The sequence below is a fragment of the Typopeltis vanoorti genome, chromosome 10 (genome assembly GCF_054136105.1).
Source record: "Typopeltis vanoorti isolate ZY-2024b chromosome 10, IOZ_Tvanoo_1.0, whole genome shotgun sequence".
In the NCBI taxonomy this organism is placed as follows: Eukaryota; Metazoa; Arthropoda; class Arachnida; order Uropygi; family Thelyphonidae; genus Typopeltis; species Typopeltis vanoorti.
The window spans coordinates 72,832,951-72,859,707 of record NC_143558.1 but is presented as its reverse complement, the minus strand read 5'-3'; the positions used below and the strand labels follow the sequence as shown (position 1 = coordinate 72,859,707).

The following is a 26,757-nucleotide window of genomic DNA, read 5'->3' as shown; positions in this document are numbered from 1 at the left end:
ATGGCAGTTGCAGTCAATATTGATGATCATTAAGTAATTGGCAGTCCCTAAATAGTGAAGCTTAAATTAAAACCACCAAAAAATTATATTCTTGTGTAATCCTTTATCCAAGTGTAAGCAAACAAAGTTTGTGCATGAAGTATCTTTATGACTAGGCTATTTGTATATATTTAATGATTTCTGATTAATTGCCTTAATATCCCATAATGCAAAGCATACATCTTCTTAGATGTGTATAATGCTATGCATTATGGGAAGGGTGACTACCCAGACCTGTTGTTTATTGAGGTATTTTTAAATGTGGGGGATACCCCACACTTAAAGAACACTGAGTGATCAAGATCATTCCATGAATCATCCAGGATAGGAAACTCAGCAGTGGTTTCACCAGTGACAGGCAAAAATTCACCACCAAGTAGAACCTCTCTACTCTCCAAGAAGGAAGCAAACCTGATGATGAGTATTAATAAATGTCACCAGTGGGAGCCAGGCCCAGAAGAAATGCCCAGGTTGAAATTAATGCAGAACTCATACATCTCCCATATATGAGTAGTGAAAAGGTGTCACACTGTATTATTAAAATACTCTGGATTAGAGCTAGTTGTTGAAAGTTTTCTTTCGCTTTTTTATAAATTAAATTAAAGATACTAAGAAATTGTATTCTTGTTTAATCCTTTATCCAAGTATAAGCAAACAAAATTTGTATGTGAAGTATCTTCACTACTAGACTACTTGTATGTAGCAAGTAGCCTAGTTGTAAAGATAATTTGCACACAAACTTTGTTTGCTAATTTCTTGGCATTTTTAATTTAATTTTTAGCCAAGTAACTTTCAACAAGCTATAAATCAGTTGGCTATTGGTGACCTTTTCCATTATTTTGAGAGTATTAGATCAGAGCAACAGGGTGATAGTTAAATGGTTGATTTTTATTTTACTTTTTGGAAACAGGCTAGACAAAAGCTTGCTTCTAGGCTTTACGGTAGATTGATAGCTTGAAAGATATAGAGAACACTGGGAGCACTGGAGCACAAGTTTTCAGTACAACAGGAGGAATACAATCAGGGCCAGGAGATTTATTGTTATCAAGGCTGCTGAGGATTTTCTAATGTCCTGGTAAAATTTCATAGGATTCATGCTATGGATAGTTTGTGGAATGGTTGAAGGAATTCTGCTGTGATCTGTATGAGAGTTGGAGGAAAAACTGATCCCAAGTTACCCATGGTAACATGGGATCAGTTTTTCCTTGGGATAATGGTAACATTACCCAAAGTTAAGTTTGCCATTAACTTTGGTTAATGTTACCATTGTACCATCAGGATGTGAAAGAGGTGAAAACATAGAAGGACAGAAGTTGTCCTACAGCCTTGGCAAATAACCAGAGGGCATAACTGCCATTAAGACGAGAGATTGGCTTAGTGCATTTGGCCCTAGCAAAGTCTGCTTTGGAATTATTGATGATCTTTTTACAGTTCTTAATGGAATGTAAATTAAGTTGTAATGTGTAATGTAATCATCATCAAATTCCTGCCATGTACCCTCAATGGGTGTACAGGATGTGATAGTACTACATGAAAAAAATTACATCATTACTAACTTCCTATCTACAATTTTCCTCCAAATCAGTCTGTTACTTGTCAAGACTCCAACATCATCAGATCTTATATTTCTATCGTCTAAGGCACTTTGTACCGTATCAATCCACCTATATCATGGTCTTCCTCTGGGTCGTTTTGCTGCCAACTTGGCAGAGAACACTTGTTTTGCTAATCTTTCTTTGCCCATTCTGTTTAAGTGACCATACCACCTGAGATTAGCTCTGCTAACACATTCCTGGATGCTGACAATGTCAAGTTCTTTCCTAATATCCTCGTTTTTAGTATGATATTGCCATTGATGCCATCTGTTCATGCCTATAATCTTTCCCAGGACTCTCATATCTGCGGTCTCTAGTCTTTGGTCAAGTGTTTTACTTCTGACCCAGCTCTCAGATCCATAAGTTAAAACTGGTTTGAACATACTTGTATACAGCTAATTTCGTGTTCCGACTAATTTCTCTCTTATTCCACATGAATTTATTCAATTGACTTCCCACCATACCAGCTTTGCTGATTCTGTTGTCTATTTCTTTATTTAATATACCATCTTCAGTAAAAATCGTGCCTAAGTAGCTGAAATGTTTTACTTGTTCCACAGGTTCTCCATTCACAACAGAATTGACATTTTCAATGATTCTGCCTATTTTCACTGTCTTTGTCTTTTTATTGCTGACCTTCATACCATATCTATTACAACAGCTATTCAATTTAGTCAGAGAATCTTGCAGACTTGTAGCGGATTTATTTAGAAGTACAACATCATCCGCATAAAGCAAAGAGCTGACATTAACATCTCGAATTTTGATATCATGTTTAATACCCCTTTCCTTCATAATGTGATCCATATAGATAATGAATAACAGAGGGGATAATGTACATCCTTGTCTCACACCAGATTTAACATTAAACCATCTTCCTGTACTTCCTTCAATTCTAACTGCTGACTTACAACTCAAATAAAGACTAAGTATTGCTTGATATAATGCCCCATTCACACCATATAACTGCAGTCTATTGAATAGCTTCTCTCTTGGCACCTTGTCATATGCCTTTTTCCAAAATGACAAAACTTAAATCCAGATCTTTGTTATATTCCCATGCTTTCTCGACTATTTGTCATAAAGTGAAGATCTGATCCTGACAGCCTCTGTTTGGCCTGAATCCAGCTTGTCCTTCACCAAGGTTTTCTTCCACAATTCATCTCAACTGTTTCTCAAGTATACCTGCATAGATTTTGCCAGGAACACTCGGTAGGGACTCTGTAATTCTCACATTCAGTTTTATTTCCCTTTTTATATATGGGTACTATGAGAGCTCTACTCCAATTATCGGGAATTCGTCCCTCTGTCCAGGCTTTCTGAACTATGCAGTGCAGCCACTGTAAGACTTTTATACCTCCATACTTCAGCATTTCTGGTCAAATATCATCTACTCCTGCTGCCTTTCCACATTTCAAGCCTTTGATGGCTTTTTCTACTTCAAGTATGGATATGTATTCCTGACTGCATGCCTGGTCAGTGTTTTTTACTACTGTGCTGTCATCACTGCTTGTTTCATCTAGCAGTTTTTGAAAGTAATTACTCCATTCTTCAAGGATATCTTTTTCTCCCATTTTCATGTCACCTTTATCATCTCTAACTCCTTTTACAGCACTCTTTCCTCCATTCCTAAGCTTCTTCAACAACCTCCAGAATATTTTGCCACCTTCTTGATATTTATTTTCTATGTTTTTGCCAAAGTCCTCCCATGACTTTTGTTTAGCTAGTTTTACACTGTGTTTAGCTTTCTTACATTTGTCTCTGTATTCCCAAAGAGCACAAGCTGACTTATTTGCCAGGAACTTTTGATATGCTTTCTTCTTTTCCTTCACTGCCTCTTTAACTTTCTGTATCCACCATGGAGTTCTAATTTTTCTCTCCTTGCAGACAACTTCACCACATGCTTCTCTAGCTGAATCAATCAGGGTTTTCTTCAAGGCTTGCCACTGAATCTCCAAGGTTTGGTTCCTGTTCTCAAACTCTTTCATTTTTTCTTCAATAATCTTTGTGTATTTTAGTCTACAGTTCACATCTGAGAGCTGCTCAACTTTTATTTGCTTTAAAACTTTCTTACATGTTGTTATTTTCAATATGAAATTCAATTTTATCCTGCTCAAGACTAAATAGTGATCACTTCCAATTTCAAATCCTCTGTACACTCTGGTGTCCTGCACAAGGGAGAAAACATCACTATCAATAATAATAGTCAATGAGACTTTTCTTACTCCTTGCTTCTTCTCTCCATGTGAATTTGTGCACATTTTTATGTTGGAACATGATGTTAGTAATAACCAGTCCATGTCTTGAGCAGAAATCCAATAGATATTTGCCATTATTATTAGCTTTGCTCTTTTCTGCAAATTTTCTCAAAATAGTTTTGTATGTTTGATAATCATTTCCTACTCTGCTATTTAGATTCCCAACAAGGACCATATTTTCCTTTTTCATTGTGTCAGTTGCTTTTTCTAAAGTCTCAAAAAATTCCTCCACTTCTACCTTAGTAGAACCTTCTGTTCTACTAAGGTAGAACAGAAGGTTCTACTTCTGTAAAGTCTCATTGTCCAGTTCCCCATTCTCATATTTGCCCACATTACTCTACTTGAGACTGCCTGCCATTCAAGAAGATTAGCCTCGTATTTTGTGTTGAATACTATGGTTACTCCTTCTTTTCCATGATTGTCATTGCCTGAATATAACATTTTGTATTTATTGCTCAGAAAGATCTCACCAGTTGTCTTTTTTGTTTCAGTTATCCCTATTATGTCGATCTGGTACTTATCTAATTCCTCAGCTAGCTCGATTTCTTTGCCATTCAGGCTTCTTATGTTGAGAGTACCGATGTTTAACTCTGGTGATGTTGAGTTGGGGTGTGTTTTGAGATTTGTTCCAGTAGCTGACTTTTCGCTGTTTGCTCTTGTTCCCTGGCGAAAACAACGGGGGCCTTGTTTAACCCGGCGACGCCCCAGCCAGCATGAAATTTTGTCATTTTGTACCATCATTTTGTATTTTGTTTAACCAGTAAGAATACAATTTGGTCGGTTAAATCCCTAATTGCTGGCCATTCCTCGTTCGTTCAGTATTCAGGTAGATATTCTACGGGGCGTATCACGAGGAGGTGAGAATTGGACATTAGGTCAGAAGCCCTGGTCGGTCCTGGTGTTAGTGAAATTAAGGTGTTTTTTTGTGAGAATTCTGTTTTTTTTTTTTGAGTGTTTGCGATGTTTTTATAGTGTTTCTGATGTTTTAGAGATTTGACACATGACAAGATGCCAAGAAAAAAGCTTTTTAGAATTATGTGTGGTAAAAGGAACATTATATTGAGTAATACATAATTTATATTTGAGTTGTAAGTCAGCAGTTAGAATATGAAGGAACAGCAAGATGTTTTGATGTAAAGTCACATGTGAGACAAGAGTGCACATTATCACCACTGTTATTCTATATGGATCACATCATGAAGGAGAGTGGCATTAAACCTAATATCAAAATCAGATATGTTTAATCTCAGCTCTTTGCTTTAGGTTGATAATTCTGTGCTCTTAAAGAAATCTGGTACTATTTGATTCTTTTACTAAATTGAAGAACTACTAAATTTAGTATATCAGTGATAAAAAGACAAAAATCATGAAATAGGTAGGAAGATGGAAAACATCAAATGCATTCTAAATGGTGAATTTGTTAAACAAAATTTTCAGTTATTGAGTCATCATATTCCATACAAAAACAGAATAAGGAAAACTGGTATAGTATGAAGCCAGTTAATTATATGAATAAGGAAGATGAACCAAAACACCAAACTAACTATACAAAACAGTGTTCAAACCAGTTGTAACTTGTATATATCTGAGAATTGATTTATAAATAATGCACTTGATCTAAGATTAGAGAGACCATAGATACAAGTTTTGAAAAAAATTAGTGGTGTAAGCAACTGACATCAGTGGTAGTATCATATTCAAGATGAAGATATTATGAAGGAACACTTTGCATTCAAGAATGTTATTATCACTCAAAAATGTGTATGCATTGTTAATTCTAGGTGCTGCGGTCACTTAAAACAGAATTGGAGAGGAATGATAAGCAAAAACAGATGTTTGATGACAAAAATAAGAGGAAGATCAAATGGATTGATGCAGTTAAGTGCTCAAGAAGATTAAAATATAAGATTGGACACATTTGTCCCTGACAAATAGTAGATTAATTTGGAGAAAAATGTTGATAGGAAGTTAATAATATGTACTAAATCATGTAGTAAAAGTGCCTCTGTAGCTTTTTCGATTTATATGATGCCCTTCAATTGGAAATACCTGGTTCAAATCTAGGATGCAAAAGTTCTTTGTATTCTGGATCCTTTATTAGGGATTTTCAAGTGAAGGTGAGTAAGCCAGTTTCATGCAGAGGTGGCAGGGTTTTACTTCCAGAAACCCCAGCTCTTCATCCTACATACAGCCAAACTGACCTGGAGAATGTAAAATTTACAAAGTATACTTATAGGCATGTGACTACATACTGGAATCATGGTTATTTATTATTTATTCATATGGTCAAATACAGCAAAATAGGGCTGTTTATATCTATTACAAATCAAGTTTTAAATTGGACAACCATTGCACTGCTCCCTTTGTACTCTGATGTAATTCCACTATCCCGCCCTTGGAAATGGGAAATTGGACAGGACTCCACTGTATGAGACGTGGTTTGCAAAGCAGAGCATTCACAATTTGGATGATTGGCAATTTTCCATTTATGAAATAGATATTTACATCTTCCATGGCCCGTCCTAATCCCGTTTAAGGAGGACCAATGTTTGCATGGCAGATCAAATCCAGGAGGCTCAGAACAGGGATTTTGAATAAGTGATAGATTAATCTTTAATATGATAATAAGTGATAGATTGGTAATGTTGTTCCAACGATCCCTCCATTCACTCTCAGGAATAAAGTTGTTAGTTTCCAGTAACTGTCCCTTAGACCGAAAGGGAGCGCATGATCTGAGTCGGGTTCATGGCAGATTGTTTAGTATATTTGAGATCAGTTGTAGATGATCAGATTTGAGTTTTTTTATATTTTTTCAAAGTTGTCGTCTGTCTTCTTCTTCATGTAATATAGTGGGGTGGCATTTGCTAGGACAGGAATCCATGGTGGAGGAATTGATTTCAGAGTACCTGAAATAATACACATGGTTTGGTTCAGTTTTATATCTATTAACTCGATGTGAGTACTTCTACTCCAGACTGGGAATCAGTATTCTACTGTTGAAAAGACCATAGCCAGGGCAACACCCTAAGTGTGGAGGCTGCATCTCCAGTCAGTTTAGAGATAATATTGTTACTAGCTTCAGTCTTATTTCCCAGTTGTTGTATATACTTCTTGTAGGTGAGAGTTTTGTCTAGGATGACGCCTAGATATTTTGGGTAATCTTCATGGTTTATGACTTTATTATAGAAATTAAGATTTAGTGTGCAGTTAGCTTCAGAATTGAGCAGGTGGAATGTGGATGAGACAGTTTTTGCTGGATTAGGTCTTAGAAACCAGGAGTTGAAATACTTTTCCAGTTGTATTAGGTTGTTGTCAATGGATTTCTCCACTTCACCAAAAATAGGATTATGACCAATCATAGCTAGGTCATCAGTATACATGAACTTGTGGGAGTCTGTGGAAGGTGGTAAGTCTGATATTATAAACATTGAAGAGAGAGCTGGAGACAGAATCGATCCCTGGGGGGAGCCATTTTGAAGGAATATTGTCCTGCTTTTTTCTTGCACCAAGCTGCACACGGAATTTAAGATTTGAAGACAGTTTAGAAGATTATTTTTTTTCATTGGAGGATATCTGCTAATTTAATTAAGTTCTTTTTTTTTTTTTTTTTCATGTTATCATAGGCAGAAGTAAGATCTATGACGACAGCTCCTGTTTTCTGGTTTTCCTGGAATATTTTTCATTATGTACTGTAATTGAGAAGACCTGGTCACAACAACCTCGTCCAGGTCTGAAACCTGCCTGTTTTTTTTTTTTTTTGAGGGGGGGGGAATACTTTCCAAGATGGGGTTAATTCTTCTGAAGATTACTCTTTTAAAAAGTTTGTAAAAAGTGCAAAGAAGAGATACAGGTTTTAAAATGGCCAGGGTTTTTGATTCTTTCCATTGTTTAGGAAGTTTACCAGATTGAATTATTGTGGAATAAAGTGCTGTAAGCTAGCCCATGCATGTTCTCTTAGGTTGTTTAGGAACTCTGAAAGGATACCATAAACACCAGGGTCACAGCTATTTTTAGTTAATTTTATTGCTGCTTCTATTTCTTCTGTTGTGATCTGATCAGCTAGGTGAGATGATTCTTGACTTGAGGCTAATATACTCCTCAGAGACTTATTTATTTCTCTTTTGGAGTTTTTGCTGGGCTTTATTTTTGAGGTCTTCAATAAGCTTGAAGCTATATTATTTACTGTGACTTGGGATTTTTGAGGTACAGTCATAGAGGCTGGCCCAGTTTTCTAAGAAGGGTCCAGCTTTTCCTACTGGATGTTGTGAAATCCAAATTCTCCATAGTTTGTTCCATCTTTGATTTCTTCTTGTATCAAGTGTTCCTAACAACTGTTGCACTATTTGAGGGTCTAGGCTTTCTTCATCTTGTTTAAGGAAGTCATCACATTCCTTATTTCAGCATGGGATGTATTCTTTACGGTACCTACGAGGGATACCCTTTTTAGCAGTTGAAATTAGTAGTTTGGTTAAAAGTCCTATAGTTTTCATTTATGGGATATATATTAACAATTTCTTCCTGTTATATTTCTATACTCCTCCCAGTCTGCCTTGTTCAAATTCCATCTAGGTAGAGGAGTGCTTTTGAAAATACAGAGAATGACACATATTTCAAGTATAATGGGACAATGCTGGCTTTTTGTTATAGTGGCAGGAATTGGAAAATCTTGAATGTCCCTTGACAAAACACAAATCAGGATTGTAACTCCTGTTACATCTGGCTGAGTTGAAGGTACCTGGCTGGCTCTCTCTGCCCATGTAGTTAGCTTCTCTCCCTTATTATCATTTTGAGAGTATCCCCACATAGAATGGTACGAGTTGAAGTCACAACTATGATGCTAGGATGAGATGGGATCAAGGAGCAAAGTGTTGGCTAGGTTTTAGAAGGGTGGGGGTTTGTACAAATTATAGAATATTATATTTTCTAATTTTATGTCAGTGTATAGTTCATTACTTGGGAGAACTGTGATAGTTTTTTTAGGCATTGCTGTGCAAATATAGCTAGTCCATGCTTAGGATGATTTAGCAATGCTATTAGGTCATATCCATGAATCCTGAGTCTATTTGTTGCTGTTTCAGATACATGCATTTCCTGCAATGCCAGAATGTCTATGGAATTATCAGTATCTTGCCCTTAGCATTTGACATTCTCTCAATATTAAGCTGGAAAATCAGAAGACTTTCATGGACAAGAGAAGCTATGCATTTTGTAGTTTGCTTCGTCCTGATAGAGGTTAGAGTGTGTAGGTTTGGAGTATAAGGAAGAGGGCAGTCCATATTGTGGACTGCCCTCTTCCTCAGCAGTTGACATGACCCTTGTTGTTGTTCCAGGTGATGATTGAGCCAAAATGTAAACTTTTGCATCCCTATTCATGTAGGTGATGGCATTAGTTTCCCATTGCAAACCATGGTACTCGCAGATCGCCCCTTAATCATCTGTGGATACCTTGGACAGTTATGGATGCTTTTGGAGACACTATTGGAGTGTCCTGACAATTAGTAGGTTAATTTGGAGAAAAAACTGTTAATTGGAAGTCAGTAGTATGAACTGAATCATGTAGTAATAGAGCCTCTATAGCTCTGTTGATTTCGATGATGCCCTTCAGTTGGAAAGACCTGGGTTTGAATCTAGGATGAAAAGGTTCTTTGTATTCTAAATCCTTTATGAGGGCTTTTCAAGTGAAGGTGAGTTAGCCAGTTTCATGTAGAGGTGGCAGGGTTTTTCTCCCAGAAACCCCAGCTCTTCATTTTGCATACACGCAAACTTGCCAGGAGAATGCGAAATTTACAAAATATACTTATAGGCATAGGGCTGACCACATCCCAGAATCATGGTTATGAAATCCATTAATTTCTTAGGTGTTATGGGTGCTTAAGGGCCAATTAAGAACTGTAGAAGAAAAAGAATCATGTAGTAGTACCATACACCCTATGAAGGTATTTGTCAGAAATTCGATGGTGATGATTTATTAGAGATATATTTTTGTTTCCAGTTACTCAGACAGAAAACAGAACTTCAGTGTTCTTTTTATGCATTCTCATGTGATATAACAAGATAGGCTGTGCAGGTAGTGTCAAAGTGAAATATGCATGATGTACATCATGGACAGCTGGGAAACATATTAATATTATCATCTTTCAAAGAATATACAAAGCTCTAGAAAAGTTAAGGGAAGAGACCTTACTGCTCTTTGGAAAGAAATTGCTAAAGTAGTTATGTTTTTAGAAATGATTTTTGAGAATGAGTAAACTATTCTATGGTCATTAGCCATACATGACACTCTCAGTTAAGGGTTACATTTGAATAGACAATCTTTTGGGATTTTGGAAAATTAATGCACTTAAAAAGCAAAACTAGGGTACTTAAAAAGTTTAGATTTGAATACAAAACTTCAGATCTCTGAACACACACACTGAAAGATGTGAATATGTGGCTGATGTTACAAAGTAAGCAGACACTCACTGTAGCTCGCAATATTTGCTCCGATAAGGCAGTTAGTCACTAATGTCTGTTCTCTTTCCAGCTTTCTATCTTATGGGAGTTAGTCTGTGGCAGCGTTTTTTCCCCTTCTGGAAAGTTTTTTTTTTTTTTCCATCCCGTAGGACATACAAATAAAAAAATAACAAACAAACCACCTATGAAATTGGAGTAATTTGACCTGTTGAAATATTCCCAACTAACAGGATGCAAAACGTGATTGTGATTTACACTAAACATAAACTCCTCTTATAATAAATATATAAAAATAATATAAAAAAAAACTTTTTTTGGCATTTTTAATTGACAGTCAGATCTAGGCATATTAATCATAAAAAAATGGAATGTCTAGTTTTTTAATTGATTTATTTTTTGTATCTTTTAGTAATACCTAGCACCTTCTGATTTTTTTCCCCCTTCCTCTTCTTACCTGTGAAATTTAGAGCACTTGGTGGAGGTGCTGTTTTAAGAATACCAAGTTTTCCTAATGGTGGCTGCCTCATGGACTATGTCCCATTGGTCAGGTCGTTGCTAGTGAATAAGGTATGATAAAATCAGTGATAGATGAACAGTCTGCTCTCACTATAGCAAACCCTGTTATAATAAACTTACTCACTACAGTACTCTGCTGAAAGGTCCCAACTAAAATCCCCTGGTAAAATAAATTCACTATAGTGCTTTAACAAACTGTTCATTTGGAAATTTTTGTAATGTAATGTAATTTTTGAAAGTAATCCCTCATATTTTTAGGTAGTATGTTCAATGAAGAACAGAATGACTACATAAAACTATCTTAAGAATTGCATGGAAGTTGATAAGCTTGGTGTTTATCCATAAATTATGAAACATTTTTTGAGCTTTTCCAATTACAAATTATCATACATCATAAACTCCCTTAACATTTCTTTAACAAAAAGGTAATTTGCCCATTGTAAACCGCAAATTATACATAAAAAGCATGTTTTTTTAATATCTTGGTTTTATAATTAAAAATTTTATTGAATAATAAGTAGTAATTATCATATATAATATAGTATTAATGTTGATTTTTATATTAATGTCTTCAGTTTCTTAATACCTTATTAATGTTCTCCCAGAAAGTTTAAATATTTTCATTTTATGAATATAATATTCTGATATATCAGTGAGGTATTATCAGCGAGTGAGATTTACTTAGCTTATCAGAACTTACTTCAGGAGTAGTAATCACCATAATTTCTTTACCTTTTATGTGGGCTTTATTTTTGGAGTGTCATGGGGTTGATTTTAGGAAAACACACATTACTTTCTTCACATGCAAATCTTTCTTGTATTTTGGTAATGGATTAAACAAGAATGTAATTTTTTGCTAAATATAAATTACTTTTAAATAGTGTAGCCAAAGCAAAATATATTCTTCATGTTTAATGTTGACTTATTTTTCCAAGATAATTGTATTTTTTAAATAATAGTATTAAAAAGCATTTGCATTATGTAAAATATTCAAGTGGTTAAACATTAAGCAGATACATGTGAGATGTGAAAGTAAGCTTTAGGACAATATTATATTACAATTGATACCTACTTGGGGGAGGGGTAAAGGTGTTGGAACAGTAAGATGTATAGATATACTACAGTTTAATTAGATTGTGCCAATTTTAATTTATGTTTATAATTATCACTTGATTTTATAATGAAATTATATTATGAGAAAAGCACAATTTTTTAAAAAAAAATCTATTACATATGTCATGTCTACTGTATATACATGTAAGGTTAATATTGAACTGAATGAATACGTCGATTTGATTTTAAATTTCTTTATTGGAAATAACTAGTTCCTAGTGAACCCACTAGGGTCTTTCCAATGGAGCATTGGAAAGAGTCAAAATTTTCAAAAACTATTGATCACCTAAAAATTTTGATGGATGCTATCAATTTGTACAGAAGTAAGGAATAGATGAATAAGGACTAAACTATAATCAGTGGCTGTAATTTAATTTAAACGTATTCATGATATGAAAAACTTACTTGTATTTTTTGTACACTTCAAGTGTGCAGGATTTACTTTTTCAAGTAAAGTGAAATAATGATAACACATAATGGTGGCTCATTTTTCTCACTTCATGACAAACGAAAACCGGAAGTGTGATTCATAGTGGAGGATGTGTGGAATAAAAAGAACACTATAATACTGCTGAGAGAGAGAAATGAGGGAGATTCTTGAATTCCATGGTATATATTTATGAAGTCTTTTATATAGAAAGAAAAATGTTTAAAAATTATCAATTGTTACATTAAGACAATGACAACAAGACATCTGTTGTCTTGTTGTCATTGTCTTAATGACAGTGATACGGCAGGTTGAGTTTTTAATAACGGTTCATTTTTTCTTAATCTTTCGTATAGAAAGGTAAATAAAATTCTTAATCTTAAAGGAAAAAAAGACAAAAGAAAGTGAAGATGATTGGTTTACATTATGACTTTTAAAGAAAACTGAAACTAAAGTTGCAAGTGTTCTGTGATTCTTGAAAAGGGAATGCTGTAGTATTTGAATGAATTAAGGATTTCAGATCCAGAAGTTGTATTGCCAACTTTCTGGAAATGAACCTCTATAATAAAATCATTGGGAGCCACTCATGATCAAATAACTAGACAATCAACGAATGAGATGTTTTAAAATTTAAAAAAAAAATGTAAAGTATGTGAAGATAATATATTTTGAATGCATTTATAACAAAGCTAAAAATTCACTTCTTGCTTGTCTATGATAACTCACTTGTGGCGAGTGGATTTCTGGAGCCCTGGTTATGACCAATGCCTATTTATATAATGCCATATTAGCTCATATGACAATTTTAACTGCATGGTGACACTGCCATGACCCAATTGATGCACACTTTTTGTATACTCCTAGTTCATTTACGAGATTGTTGCTTGCAGCATTGCTCTATCTCTGTTTTTTATGTTGCTGCCACCCATGAAAGGTTATTTGCAAACCTGTAGTACATTTTGTACTGTGGGTGGGCTAAGGATTTTTTTTTTGTTTTTATCAATTTAAAATTTTTATTTATTTTTCACATAGTTCAGAAACCCTGCTCTAGACACCAAATTGGAACTTTCTCAAGCCACTTTTTAGGCCTCCAGTAAGTGGGTAAATTATAAACAGTTCATAACTATTAATTAATTAATTTTGATAATGGTAATAAAAATTGAAGTAAGGGTACTTTAGCTTTTATTAAAAAGACATGTAAACCTATTATGTTAGATACGAAGATTAAAATGTATCAAATTTGGCTAAGAAATTAGCCAAATAATAGGATCTATAAACTGGACGTTTATCTGTAGTATGTGTATGTGATTTTCAAACTTTCAAGTTGTTTAGATTTAATAAATGCTCTCCTTCAAGATTCTTTAAAAGACCTCATCATTCACATTTCTGTATGAATGGTGAATTTAATGTTTTATCAAGAATCTCAGAGAAATTCTTTTTGCAGATTTTATGCTATAGATGTGTGTGTGTGGGGGGGGGGAATCTTTCAGATTTAGTTATCAAATTGCATTTTGGAGTTATATATATTCTTTATTTCCAAATTACTACCTTTTAAACATTCAAAAATCAGAAATAGCTTTGTATTCATTAAAAAAATTATTTTCACTTGAGATCATGGTGACATACAACTAAGATTTCCCTTCTCACTGATTCGTATTGTTGGATTCTGATTATGTAGAGATTAGAGTAATTATTATTTGCTTCAGAATCCAACATGATCTTCCATCACAAAGGCTAGACTTGTAAATATTATTTAATGTACATAACTTATTTTAAATTTTAATATTCATATAACTACCTTAATTTTGTCTAATATTTAATTATTTAATCAAAGATTATGTATGAATAATGAAAAGACTGTATTAAATATTAATAAGTTATTTTATTTATTGTTATGTCAATATTATAGGAATTTGTATTTGATAAATTAACTGCGTATTATTTGAAATGTAAATATTCTCTATTTATTCCTGTTTATAAAGTTTAGCGTTATGTAATAGCTCAATTTTATTATGTTTTGTTTTGTTGTCATGGAAACGTATGTAAGTGAGCGAGCACGTTTTGGAACACCACGTGAGGTTTATTGAAAAGAGTTTAGAAAGAAATGACGTAAGCAATTTAGGGGAAAAAACAGATATATAAGTGATGAATGCTGGAATTATTAATTAGTTAGGAGATTAGAGATTTATTAGAGAGAGATTGGCATTAGGTTGGAATCAGGCATTCGGGAATCACAATGCGATAATAGCGAGTCGACAAGTCACTCGAGCAGCTAAATAAATTCTACTAGTCGAGAGGCGGTTAGCTAATAAGTTGTAGAATAACAATTATAGCAATGGAAGATAGCTGAGTGACTACTGAATGACTAGCGATATTTTAGTTGAGATTTATTTTCAGGGCCGACCTTTCAAGGACACACTGAAAAGTGAAGCATAGTAAGAAGTAACTAGAGAATAAATAGAGGCAACAGGGTTGTGTTTAATGATAGCGGTGTCTAGAATTATAGTGCCTAAAGAATTATTTGAATGCCGGAGGAATGAACATCTGTACATATAAAACCCCAAGTTAAAGAATTATTGAGTATTGCCCTAATTCAAGAGTAATCAGTAGTGCTTCATACAAGAACATCTGATTATATGTATTGTGCCCGTAAATTAATTCAGTTAATGCTAGAAGATTTATCTTAATGAGTGCTGTTTATTGTTAAAAGTGTTTACAGTTATAAAAAGTGTTTATGTGTATGTTGATGAAGGAAGAAGATTAACGGTAAGATTATTCCAACTTTAATATTTCTGTTCAGAGAAGTGTGCGAGTTTCATCTTAGAATTCCCTGATGTTAACAGTAACTATCGCGGAGAATTAAAAGAAGCGTAAAATTAAAAGTGTCTGTTTGTGAAGAGGTATTACTGCAATTATTGTTGTATTTGGAACTTAAAGAACTGTAAGAAGACTGTACTAGAGATAACAGTTTTAACATTGTATGAGTTGAATGATTGAATTTACCTGAGGAGTTAAAATGTTTGGGATATCTTAATTACTGATTTGAAGTTAAGTGTAAAATTTATGATTTTAAAATTAAATGTTTGTTTTTGTTAATGAAAAGTTGTATTTTGCCTGAATCTCTTTTTACTGCACCATTCATAAAATATTCGAACCAAAGCGGATAAATTAAGTAAGTCAAATATACTCGGCCAGTATATATAATAACATCATATAAAAGAGGATAGTTGTGAGTTGATTTTTCTTCAATTCTTGAACTAATTCAGATATAGAGTGGCGCAGTCTATAAATATAAATTTTCTCTGTATTGAATTAGAAATCAACTAGCAACTTATAATTTTGTTTAAGAACATCATAGTGACTAACAAGTCGGATCCAAAGTGTAGTTTGATAAGAAGTAGGATCCAACAGTATAAATATAACATCATCATAAGTGATCTCTCACCAAATTATAAGTGAATAAATTCATACTTGCTAGTTTTATCATCTTTGGATGATGACACACACACACACGAGGCAAAGGATTCTTCATGCAAGAGTACCTAGGATATGTGGACTCCCAAAATACATAAAGGAGGTTTCCCACTGCACTCAGTGGAAGATTGCATTAGCAGTTCTACTTAGCTATTCAGATTTTTGTCTAATTTTCTCAGTAATCTTGCAGGAAAACCACTATTATTCAGAAAGAATACATGAGATTTAATTTCTAAATTGAAAGACATTAAGAAATTAAATCTCAAGACTGAGATAGGGGGTGCTTAAGGGTCAAAGCTGTATAACTGAGAGGAGACCTCCACTTAGCCTTTAAAGGAATGCAGAGAACCGACCAGGGCTTCTGACCTAATGTCCAATCCTCACCTTCTCGTGCTGCACCCTGTTGGGTATCTACTTGGATACTGAACAAACGAGGAGGGTCTGGCAATTTGGGATTTAGCTGACCAAATTGTATTCTTATTGGTTAAAACCAAAATAAAAAATGATGGTACAATATGACAAAATTTCATGCCTGCTGGGGTGTTGCCTGGTTAAATAAGGCCCCCGTTGTTTTCGGCAGGGAACCAGGGCGAACAGCGAAAAGTCAGCTACTGGAACAAATCTGAAAACAAACCCCAACTCAACATCACCAGAGTTAAAGATCGGTACTATCAGTGTAAGAAGTCTGAATGGCAAAGAAATGGAGCTAGTTGAAGAATTAGATAAGTACCAGATCAACATAATAAGGGCGACTGAAACAAAAATGACAAAAACTGCTGAGATCTTTCTGAGCAATAAATACAAAATGTTATTATATTCAGGCAATGACAATCAAGGAAAAGAAGGAGTAGCCATAGTATTCAACACAAAATATGGGGCTAATCTTCTTGAATGGCAGTCAGTCTTAAGTAGAGTAATGGGGGCAAATATGAGAATGGGTAACTGGACAATGAGACTTATTTGTGCCTATGGTCCCACAGAAGGTTCTACTAAGGTAGAAGTAGAGGAATTTTTTTAGGCTCTACAGAAAGCCACTGACACGATGAAAAAGGAAAAGTTGATCCTTGTTGGGGATCTAAATATCAGACTAGGAAGTGATTGTCAGACATACAAAAATGTTTTGGGAAAATTTGGAGAAAAGAGCAAAGCTAATAATAATGGCAAATATCTGTTGGATTTCTGCTCAGGACATGGACTGGTTAATGCTAACACCATGTTCCAACATAAAAATGTGCACAAATTCACATGAAGAGAAGAGGCTAGGAATAACAAAAGTCTCATTGATTATGTTATTGTTAATAGTGATGTTTTCTCCCTGGTACAGAGGATTTGAAATTGGAAGTGATCACTATTTAGTCTTGAGCAGGATAAAATTGAATTTCATATCGAAACGAATAACATGTAACAAAGTTTTAAAGCGAATAAAAGTTGAGCAGCTCTCAGATGTGAACTGTAGACTAAAATACACAAATATTATTGAAGAAAAAATGAAAGAGTTTGAGAACAGGAATCAAACCTTGGAGATTCAGTGGCAAACTCTGAAGAAAACATTGATTGATTCTGCCAGAGAGGCATGTGGTGAGGTTGTCTGCAAGGATAAAAAAATCAGAACTCCCTGGTGGATACAGGAAGTTAAAGAGGCAGTGAAGGAAAAGAAGAAAGCATATCAAAAGTTCCTGTTAAATAAGTCAGCTTGTGCTCTTAGAGAATATAGAGACAAATGCAAGAATGCTAAACACTGTGTAAAACTAGCTAAACAAAAGTCATGGGAGGACTTTGGCAAGGACATAGAAAATAAATATCAAGAAGGTGGAAAAATATTCTGTAGGTTGTTGAAGAAGCTTAGGAATGGAGAAAAGAGTGCTGTAAAAGGAGTTAGAGATGATAAAGGTGACATGAAAACGGGAGAAAAAGATATCCTTGAAGTATGGAGTAATTACTTTGAAAAACTGCTAAATGAAACAAGCAGTGATGACAGCACAGTGGTAAAAAAACACTGACCAGGCATGCAGTCAGGAATACATATCCATACTTGAAGTAGAAAAAGCCATCAAAGGCTTGAAATGTGGAAAGGCAGCAGGAGTAGATGATATTCGACCAGAAATGCGGAAGTAAGGTGGTATAAGAGTCTTACAGTGGCTGCACTGCATAGTTCAGAAAGCCTGGGCAGAGGGACGAATTCCTGATGATTGGAGTAGAGCTCTCATAGTACCCATATATAAAAAGGGAAATAAAACTGCATGTGAGAATTACAGAGGTATTTCCCTACTGAGTGTTCCTGGCAAGATCTATGCAAGTATACTTGAGAAACGGTTGAGATGAATTGTGGAAGAAAAGCTTGGTGAAGAACAAGCTGGATTCAGGCCAAATAGAGGCTGTCAGGATCAGATCTTCACTTTACGACAAATAGTCGAGAAAGCATGGGAATATAACAAAGATCTGTATTTAAGTTTTGTCGATTTGGAAAAGGCATATGACAAGGTGCCAAGAGAGAAGCTATTCAATACGCTGCAGTTATATGGTGTCAATGGGGCATTATATCAAGCAATACTTAGTCTTTATTTGAAATGTGAGTCAGCAGTTAGAATTGAAGGAAGTACAGGAAGATGGTTTAATGTTAAATCTGGTGTGAGACAAGGATGTACATTATCCCCTCTGTTATTCATTATCTATATGGATCACATTATGAAGGAATGTGGTATTAAACCTGATATCAAAATTGGAGATGTTAATGTCAGCTCTTTGCTTTATGCGGATGATGTTATACTTCTAAATAAATCCGCTACAAGTCTGCAAGATTCTCTGACTAAATTGAATAGCTGTTGTAATAGATATGGTATGAAGGTCAGCAATAAAAAGACAAAGACAGTGAAAATAGGCAGAATCATTGAAAATGTCAATTCTGTTGTGAATGGAGAACCTGTGGAACAAGTAAAACATTTCAGCTACTTAGGCACGATTTTTATTGAAGATGGTAAATTTAATAAAGAAATAGACAACAGAATCAGCAAAGCTGGTATGGTGGGAAGTCAATTGAATAAATTCATGTGGAATAAGAAAGAAATTAGTCGGAACACTAAATTAGCTGTATACAAGTATGTTCAAACCAGTTTTAACTTATGGATCTGAGAGCTGGGTCAGAAGTAAAACACTTGACCAAAGACTAGAGACCGCAGATATGAAAGTCCTGGGAAAGATTATAGGCATGAACAGATGGCATCAATGGCAATATCATATTAAAAACGAGGATATTAGGAAAGAACTTGACATTGTCAGCATCCGGGAATGTGTTAGCAGAGCTAATCTCAGGTGGTATGGTCACTTAAACAGAATGGGCGAAGAAAGATTAGCAAAACAAGTGTTCTCTGCCAAGTTGGCAGCAAAATGACCCAGAGGAAAACCAAGATATAGGTGGATTGATATGGTACAAAGTACCTTAGATGATAGAAATATAAGATCTGATGATGTTGGAGTCTTGACAAGTAACAGACTGATTTGGAGGAAAATTGTAGATAGGAAGTTAGTAATGATATAATTTTTTTCATGTAGTACTATCACATCCTGTACACCCATTGAGGGTACATGGCAGGAATTTGATGATGATGATGATGATGATCTCAAGTCTGTACGAAGAATTATACTTATGTTTTGTAGATGCGAAAAAGGCATATACAAGGACCCAGAGAAAAGCTTTTCAGAACACTACACTAATATGGGGTAAATGGAATATGATGTGATACAGAGCAATACATAATCTGTATTTAAGTTGTAAATCAGCAGTTATAATTGAAAGAAGTACAGGAAGAGGATCTGATGTAAAATCAGGTGTAAGACAAGGATATACACACCTTGTCCACTATCATTCATCATCTACAGGTAATGGACAAAAAAAATAGAAACACTCAGTTATCAGGTCATGTTATTGATAGTTGCAATGCAGCATCTAAGATACACCAAACATAGATGCAGTTGATATGCAAATGTTCTCCCGACATTCCTAGGGACATGTGTATAAAGGCAAACGGAGGCCAGCCACTGTTTGTTGCATATTAGAATGGAATCCAGAAAGAAACCTCAGTGACTTGGAAAGGGGTGTAATTGTTGGAGCCAAACTGGCTGGTGCATCTATGACCAGAACAGCTGAAATTGCACATGTTAGTCGAGGAACAGTCTCTAAAGTTATGTCAGTCGACAGGACAGACATCAGCGAAATGCAGTGGGTGAAAGTATTGTGAGAGAGATGTTTGAGCATTAGTGCACCATACCATGAAAAATAGGAAGGCTACTGCTAAACAATTGTGTGAAAAATTCAACACCAATTGTTAGAAACCCATTTCAGCAAAAACTGTACTCAGAACTACACAGAGTTGGATATTATTATTATTATTATTATTCAGAGACCTCCAGGGAGTCAGGAAATCATCAAGGGAGGACATACTATTTGCACCAGCTGTCATACCTGTTCTTGAATTCATTTCCTGTACTTGTCCTAACTCCCTTCTTGACAGTATTTCATTCTTAACTGCCATGGATGCCCTCATGTCCTTTCCTCATCCTCTATAAAATGAAAAATTCCATCTACTGAAATTCTGTATAACTCTTTCAGAAGTTTGTAAGTCTCAATCATATCATTCCTCTTTCTCCTGTTTGCTAGTGTCTATAGCCTATAAATTCTCAATCTGTATTCCATAATCCTGATATAATTTTTGACACTCTCCTTTGCACTCTCTCCACTGTATCAGAATCACTATAGAAACCAGGAGACCAGACTTGCGTCCAGTAGTCCAAGTGAGATCAGGTTATATATCACGGTTGGGTTGCCTCACACAAGCCTTTGTGTAAGGCAACCCAACTGATGAATCCACATTCACACTTTTTTGCTGCAAATGGACAAATATGTTTGTGGCATCAGCCACAGGAACCTTACCAAGCAGAATGCTTGTTTTCAACTGTGAAAGGTTTTGGTGGTTTTGTAATGGTTTGGGGGTGCATTCTCATGGCATGGTTTGGGTCCACCTGTTGTACTGGATGGCAAAGTGGTGGCTGTACATTATCTTTCAATCATAAGTAATCATCTTCATCCTCCTTCACCTTCCTCCTAATCAGCCATCCACATTTCAACAGGATAATGCCCTCATTCATCGAGCAAATGTGATCACCCAGTGGTACGCAGAGCATGATGGGAGGTGTCCTGTCTGCCATGGTCATCCCAATCACCAGACTTAAATCCTATAGACCATTTACGGGACATTCTGGACCAAGCTCTCAGGAAACATTTCCCACCTCCAAAGAACAAAGGTAAATCGATCCAATTTCTGTCAGACGAATGGTGTAAAATTCCTCCTGTTGAGTTCCAAGCACACTAACGGTCTCTCCCTCGAAGAATACAGGCTTTATGCAGATGATGTTGCACTCATAAACACATTCAGTGCAAGTCTCCAGGATTCTCTAATTAAACTGAATAGCATCTGTAACAAATTCGGCATGAAAATCAGCAATAAAATGACCAAAACTATAAAATTAGGCAGGAACATAGAAAACGTCAGCTGCATTCTCAATGGAGAATCTACAGAACAAGTATAATATTTCAGCTAGTTAGGTATGGTTTTTAGTGAAGATCAACATCTTCAAATTCCTGACATGTACCCTCAAGGGGTGTACAGGATATGATAGTACTACTTTAGTGAAGATGGCAAATTAAATTTGGAAATAGACAACAGAATCAACAAAGCTGGTATGGTTCGGAGCCAATTACAGTGGAACCTCGGTTGTCGAACGCCTCTGTTCTCGAACAATTTTGTTCCCGAACATATTTTCTGAACAAAAAACCCCCCGGTTACCGAACAGAATTTCCGTTCCCAAACAGGCAAACTGCAACCACATGCTCCGCGTGCTGAGCTGTAAAGCAGGAAAGCGTCAGTTATGCTGCAGCCTTCGTTCAGTGCAGACACCTGCTCAAATTTGCAGTGATTTTTATTGATTTTCTTCGTGTTTTTTTTTTTCTTTCTCATAAATTATTATTAATTAAGCCACCATGGGGCTGCAGAAAAATAGTGATAGCAGCAAAGCGAAAAAAAAAGTTGTTAGAACCATGATAGAGATGAAAAAAGAAATCATATCCAAACATGAAATGGCATTCGTGTCTCGAGTCTTGCTGTGCAGTTTGGTATGGCAAAATCAACGATATGTACAATACTCAAAAATAAAGAGGCGATCAAGAGAGCTGATGTTGCAAGAGGAGTGAAAGTTCTTACTAAACAAAGATCACAGACGAATGAGGAAGTGGAAAAATTGTTGCTGATTTGGATAAATGAGAAACAGTTAGCTGGTGATAGTGTTTCTGAGGCTATAATTTGTGAAAAAGCGAGGCGATTACATGATGACCTGTTAAAGAAAAACCCTGGTACGAGTGCTGATATTGATGTGTTCAAAGCTAGTAGAGGGTGATTCAAGAAATTTAAGAGGGGAAGCAGCATACATAATGTGGTTAGGCATGGGGAGGCTGCGAGTTTGAACTGAGAAGTGGCTGAGAAATATGTGCAAGAATTTAGTGACTATATAAAGGCTGAGGGTTTTCTTACCCAACAAGTGTTCAACTGTGATGAAACCAACCTATTTTGGAAAAAATTGCCAAAGAGGACCTACATCACTCATGAGGAAAAAGCATTGCCAAGACACAAGCCAATGAAGGACAGGCACTCTTTTGCTATGTGGAAACGCAAGTGTTATTGCTTGTGTACCACTCTGAGAATCTGAGGGTGTTTAAGAAAAACGTGATGAAAAGTAAATTGCCTGTTATGTGGAGGGCTAATAGTAGGGCTTGGGTAACCAAGCAATTGTTTATTGAGTGGATCCATGAGGTCTTTGCCCCAAGTGTGAGAAAATACCTTCAAGAAAAATATTTGCCAATTAGATGCCTTCTTGTGATGGACAATGCTCATGCTCACCCTCCATGCTTGGAGGACGAGTTAGTGGAGGAGTCTGATTTTATCACAGTGAAGTTCCTGCCCCCTAACACAACTTCTCTAATTCAGCCCATGGACCAGCAGGTCATTTCGAACTTTAAGAAATTCTACACCAAAGCACTGTTTCAAAGGTGTTTGAAGTGACCTCTGACACAGAATTAACACTCAGAGAATTCTGGAAAAATCACTTCAACATTCTCCATTGCTTAAGTATCCTTGACAAATCCTGGGTGCAAGTGACTTACAGGACGATGAACTCGGCCTGGAGGAAATTGTAGCCAGACTGTGTAGCAGACAGAGACATTGAGGCTGAGTATGTTGCTCTTGTCGATGATGTTGTGTCTCTGGGCAAAAGCATGGACTTGGAAGTTGACAATGCTGATGGAGGAGTTAGTGGAGGATCACAGGAATGAGCTCACATGGAAGAACTGGAACACCTTCAGAAAGAGCAGCAAAAGATGGAGGTGGAGGAAATGTCTTCAGACATAGAGGAAGGGATTGAGGATGTTCCTAGTTCTTTGATCAAAGAAATGTGTGCGAAATGGGGTGAGGTGAAAAGTTTTGTGGCAAGATATCACCCTGACAAAGCTGTAGCAAACTGCATCATAAACCATTTCAATGACAGTGCCATGTCTCACTTCAGAAACATTTTAAAACGCAGGCAAAAACAAATGTCATTGGACAAGTTTTTAGTGAGACAGCGGCCCAGTGTGTTTCAAGCAGAGTCGAGTGGTGCCAAGAGACAGAAAAGAGAAAGAGGAAAAAACCCCAGAAGGACAGTAACCTGATGTTTTTATGGAAGGGGGGGGAGACTCCCCTTACTCACCTCCTTCCACTTACGCCATCAACTCTCCTCCGTATGTATAGTTAAAGTGAAGTTAAATTTTTATTTTATCTATTTATTGTGTTTATTCTTCTTTTTATGTAAGATTTTATGCATTTTCATTATGTTTGTATACGATCTTATGCATGAAGTGCTGTTGTAAAGGTTTAAATAAACAATCATCTGGGGTTCGGGAATGGATTAATCCATTTTACAATAATTCTTATGGGAAAATGGTTTCAGTTTTCGAACAATTGGGTTTCCGAACAGCCTTCAGGAACGAATTAAGTTCAACAACAGAGGTTCCACTGTAAATAAATTTATATGGAATGAGAGAAATAGCCAAAAACACTCAACTAGTAGTATACAAGATGGTGTTCAAACAAGTTTTAAGTTATGGATAGCACTTTACTCAAAGACTAGAGACCACAGATATCAGTTCTAAGAAAAATTAGAGGAGTGAAACAGATGGCATTAATGCTAGATCATATTAATGAAGATATTGGAAAGTAATTTTACATTGTTAGCATTCAAGAATGTGTGAGCAGAGCTAATCTAAGGTTGCATGGTCATTTAAATGGAATGGGAGGAAAGGTTAGCTGTTTGAGTCCAAGATGGCATGGCATTAAAGAGACTTAGAAGACCAAAATCTAGGGGATTGATTCAGTCAGAAATGCCTTAGAAACACAAAATTATTAGATACAACAATATTGAAATGCTGACAAGAAATAGACTAATTTGGAGGAAAAATTTTGATAGAAGATTAATAATAATATAAATTTAATTCTGGTAGAAAGGCTTATGTGTTGCTGTTTTGAACTATTATTTTTCACAAAATTGCAATTTTTACTGAATATTAATTGTAAAAACTTTAATTAATACTTCTGATATTTCAGCAGACAATTCTGATTACACACCAGCCTGATGGATCCCCTGGAATTCTCCATGTACAGAAAACCAACATATACTGGTAGATATATTCACCAGCAGTCATTCTCCCCTCTCCTCCCCAACACACACACACAATATGTGATTATAAAAATTCTATATAACAGGGCAAAATTAATCACTTCTGATAGCGGTGCCCTAACTACTGAACTTGACCACATTCTCAACATTTTCTTAGCCAATGGCTACAATCCCCACAAAATCCAAAAAATAAAATAAAATAAAACTCTTTAACTGCAATCTCATTCCATCTCTCTCTCTTCAAAACAGTGTTTTGAAGAGAATACACAAAATCTATCACCATTCTATATATCTGGGGCACATCCATAAATTAACAAAAATCCTAAAGAAATACAACCACTTATCCACTTTCCAAAATACCAGCCATATTCCCTAGACCTACTTGGTCCCTTGCAGTTGCAAACTGTCCTGCTCTGGCCAAACAGACAAGACAGCCAATATCAAAATTTCTAAGCACATGGACTATATTTGTTTCCACCATTACAGCCACTCTGGTCTTGCTGACCATGCTTTGGACATCCACTGCAGGATATGCTGGAAGAAGGCCACTCTGTTGCATCTCAACATATACAAATATGAGAGGCTATTCCTGGAATCTGCCTCAGCCCTGAAAAACTTTCCAAACCTCGACAAATTTGGGTGCATGAAACTGCCTCAAATTTGGTAAGTGCTCATCCTCAGATCTTCAGCCCAACAGCCAAGACAACCCAATTTAGCCTGCCAAGGAGGGATGGGGTGCTATTTAGGACTCTATGCCCGACTTTGATTGCCTTTCTTCAGTCTCATTTACCCGGTGTTAGTGCCTACGTGCACATATCGTTCTCTGATCAGTGTAATGTAATGTTGCTGAAATATCAGGAGTATTAATTTTATTATAATTAATACTCACTATACATTGTAATTTCCTGAAAAATAATAGTTAATGTAAATTTAATCATGTACTGTCATAGTAGCCTGAACATCCCTTGAAAGTACATATCAGGAAATTGATGATTGAAAGGCATTCACCTTCATAGCTCTGATTATTATAGTGAGCTCTGCTGTTTTGGCTATCACCATTATCTTTAGAGATTACACTTTGGTTCTGGCTGACACTCTTAACTTCATTTGCCTTTACAATTCACTCGGGTTACTTTTCATGGAAAGATAAGTTCTATAAGCAAGTTGAAAGATGTTACATGGGATTTTTTTTTCTCTACAAACATCTGTTTCAAAGAATATTTGAAGAATGAGTTTTCACTACACACTCTCTCTCTCATTGCCCTTCCACTTGGTTTCACTTTGATGATGCATTTTCTGTTTGGACATTGGCCAGACACTCCTGAGAAATTAGATATATTTTTAATCATATTTGCACCCATTTTTCTTGGATAAAATTTTCATTAACAAAAGAAAATAATGGAGTTTCTTGTGTAGCTTGATGCCCAATTTTTCATTTTTTTTTTTTTTTTTTTAATATAAAAGCTTACCTAAAGTTTACATCTACAAACGAAGGGAAATTAAAGTTGTGTATGGGAAAGTAAAGAATTGCTCATAGCATTGACAAATAAGTTTGCTGTCATGTTTCTGGCTGAAACTGAGTAGCATTCAAGATAATTTTTAAATTTGTGAAACTGTTTTGAAATTTATGTTGTAGTGTATTCTTCTTTGATATATTAGTATATTTGGATTATAGGCATATCATACTGGTGCATGTATGATCTATGTTACTTTTAGGTATAAGTTTTAAAGATTAATAAAATGAAGATTATTTTTATTTGACATTGGATGTATGTGAACTCTATCCTAGGACTGTGATAATCTTTCCTTCTATTATGTGCTGATAATGCAAAAAAAAAAAAAAAAATGAAACCATTGGTATATTATATGTACTATAATGAAATAACATTTTTTTAATGGCTACACCTTCCACATTGTAGAATTTATATTCTAACATAATCATCTACTTTCTAATAAAAGATTAATGTTTGAATTTAACTCACATCAGCCAGCTTTCATATTTTGAATTCTTAGATAGGGAGGAAGCAATTTTTAGGGGATGGTTTGCTGATTGTCTTTCAGAATAGCATTGATGTTATTGGGCTTTCTGGCTTTATATTAGTGGTTTATAAGAAATGAAATTCAC

At 35.4% G+C, this 26,757-nt stretch overlaps 1 protein-coding gene across 1 annotated transcript in view; it reads left to right on the top strand.

Annotated features, from left to right (window-relative positions):
- LOC150102507 (BRISC and BRCA1-A complex member 2-like) overlaps positions 1 to 26,757 on the top strand; it is a 119,863-nt gene that overhangs the window by 60,956 nt on the left and 32,150 nt on the right. Inside the window, exon 7 of the mRNA XM_090399360.1 lies at positions 10,813 to 10,912. Within this exon, the coding sequence (XP_090255486.1) occupies positions 10,813 to 10,912 (100 nt within the window). The remainder of the gene's footprint in view (positions 1 to 10,812; positions 10,913 to 26,757) is intronic.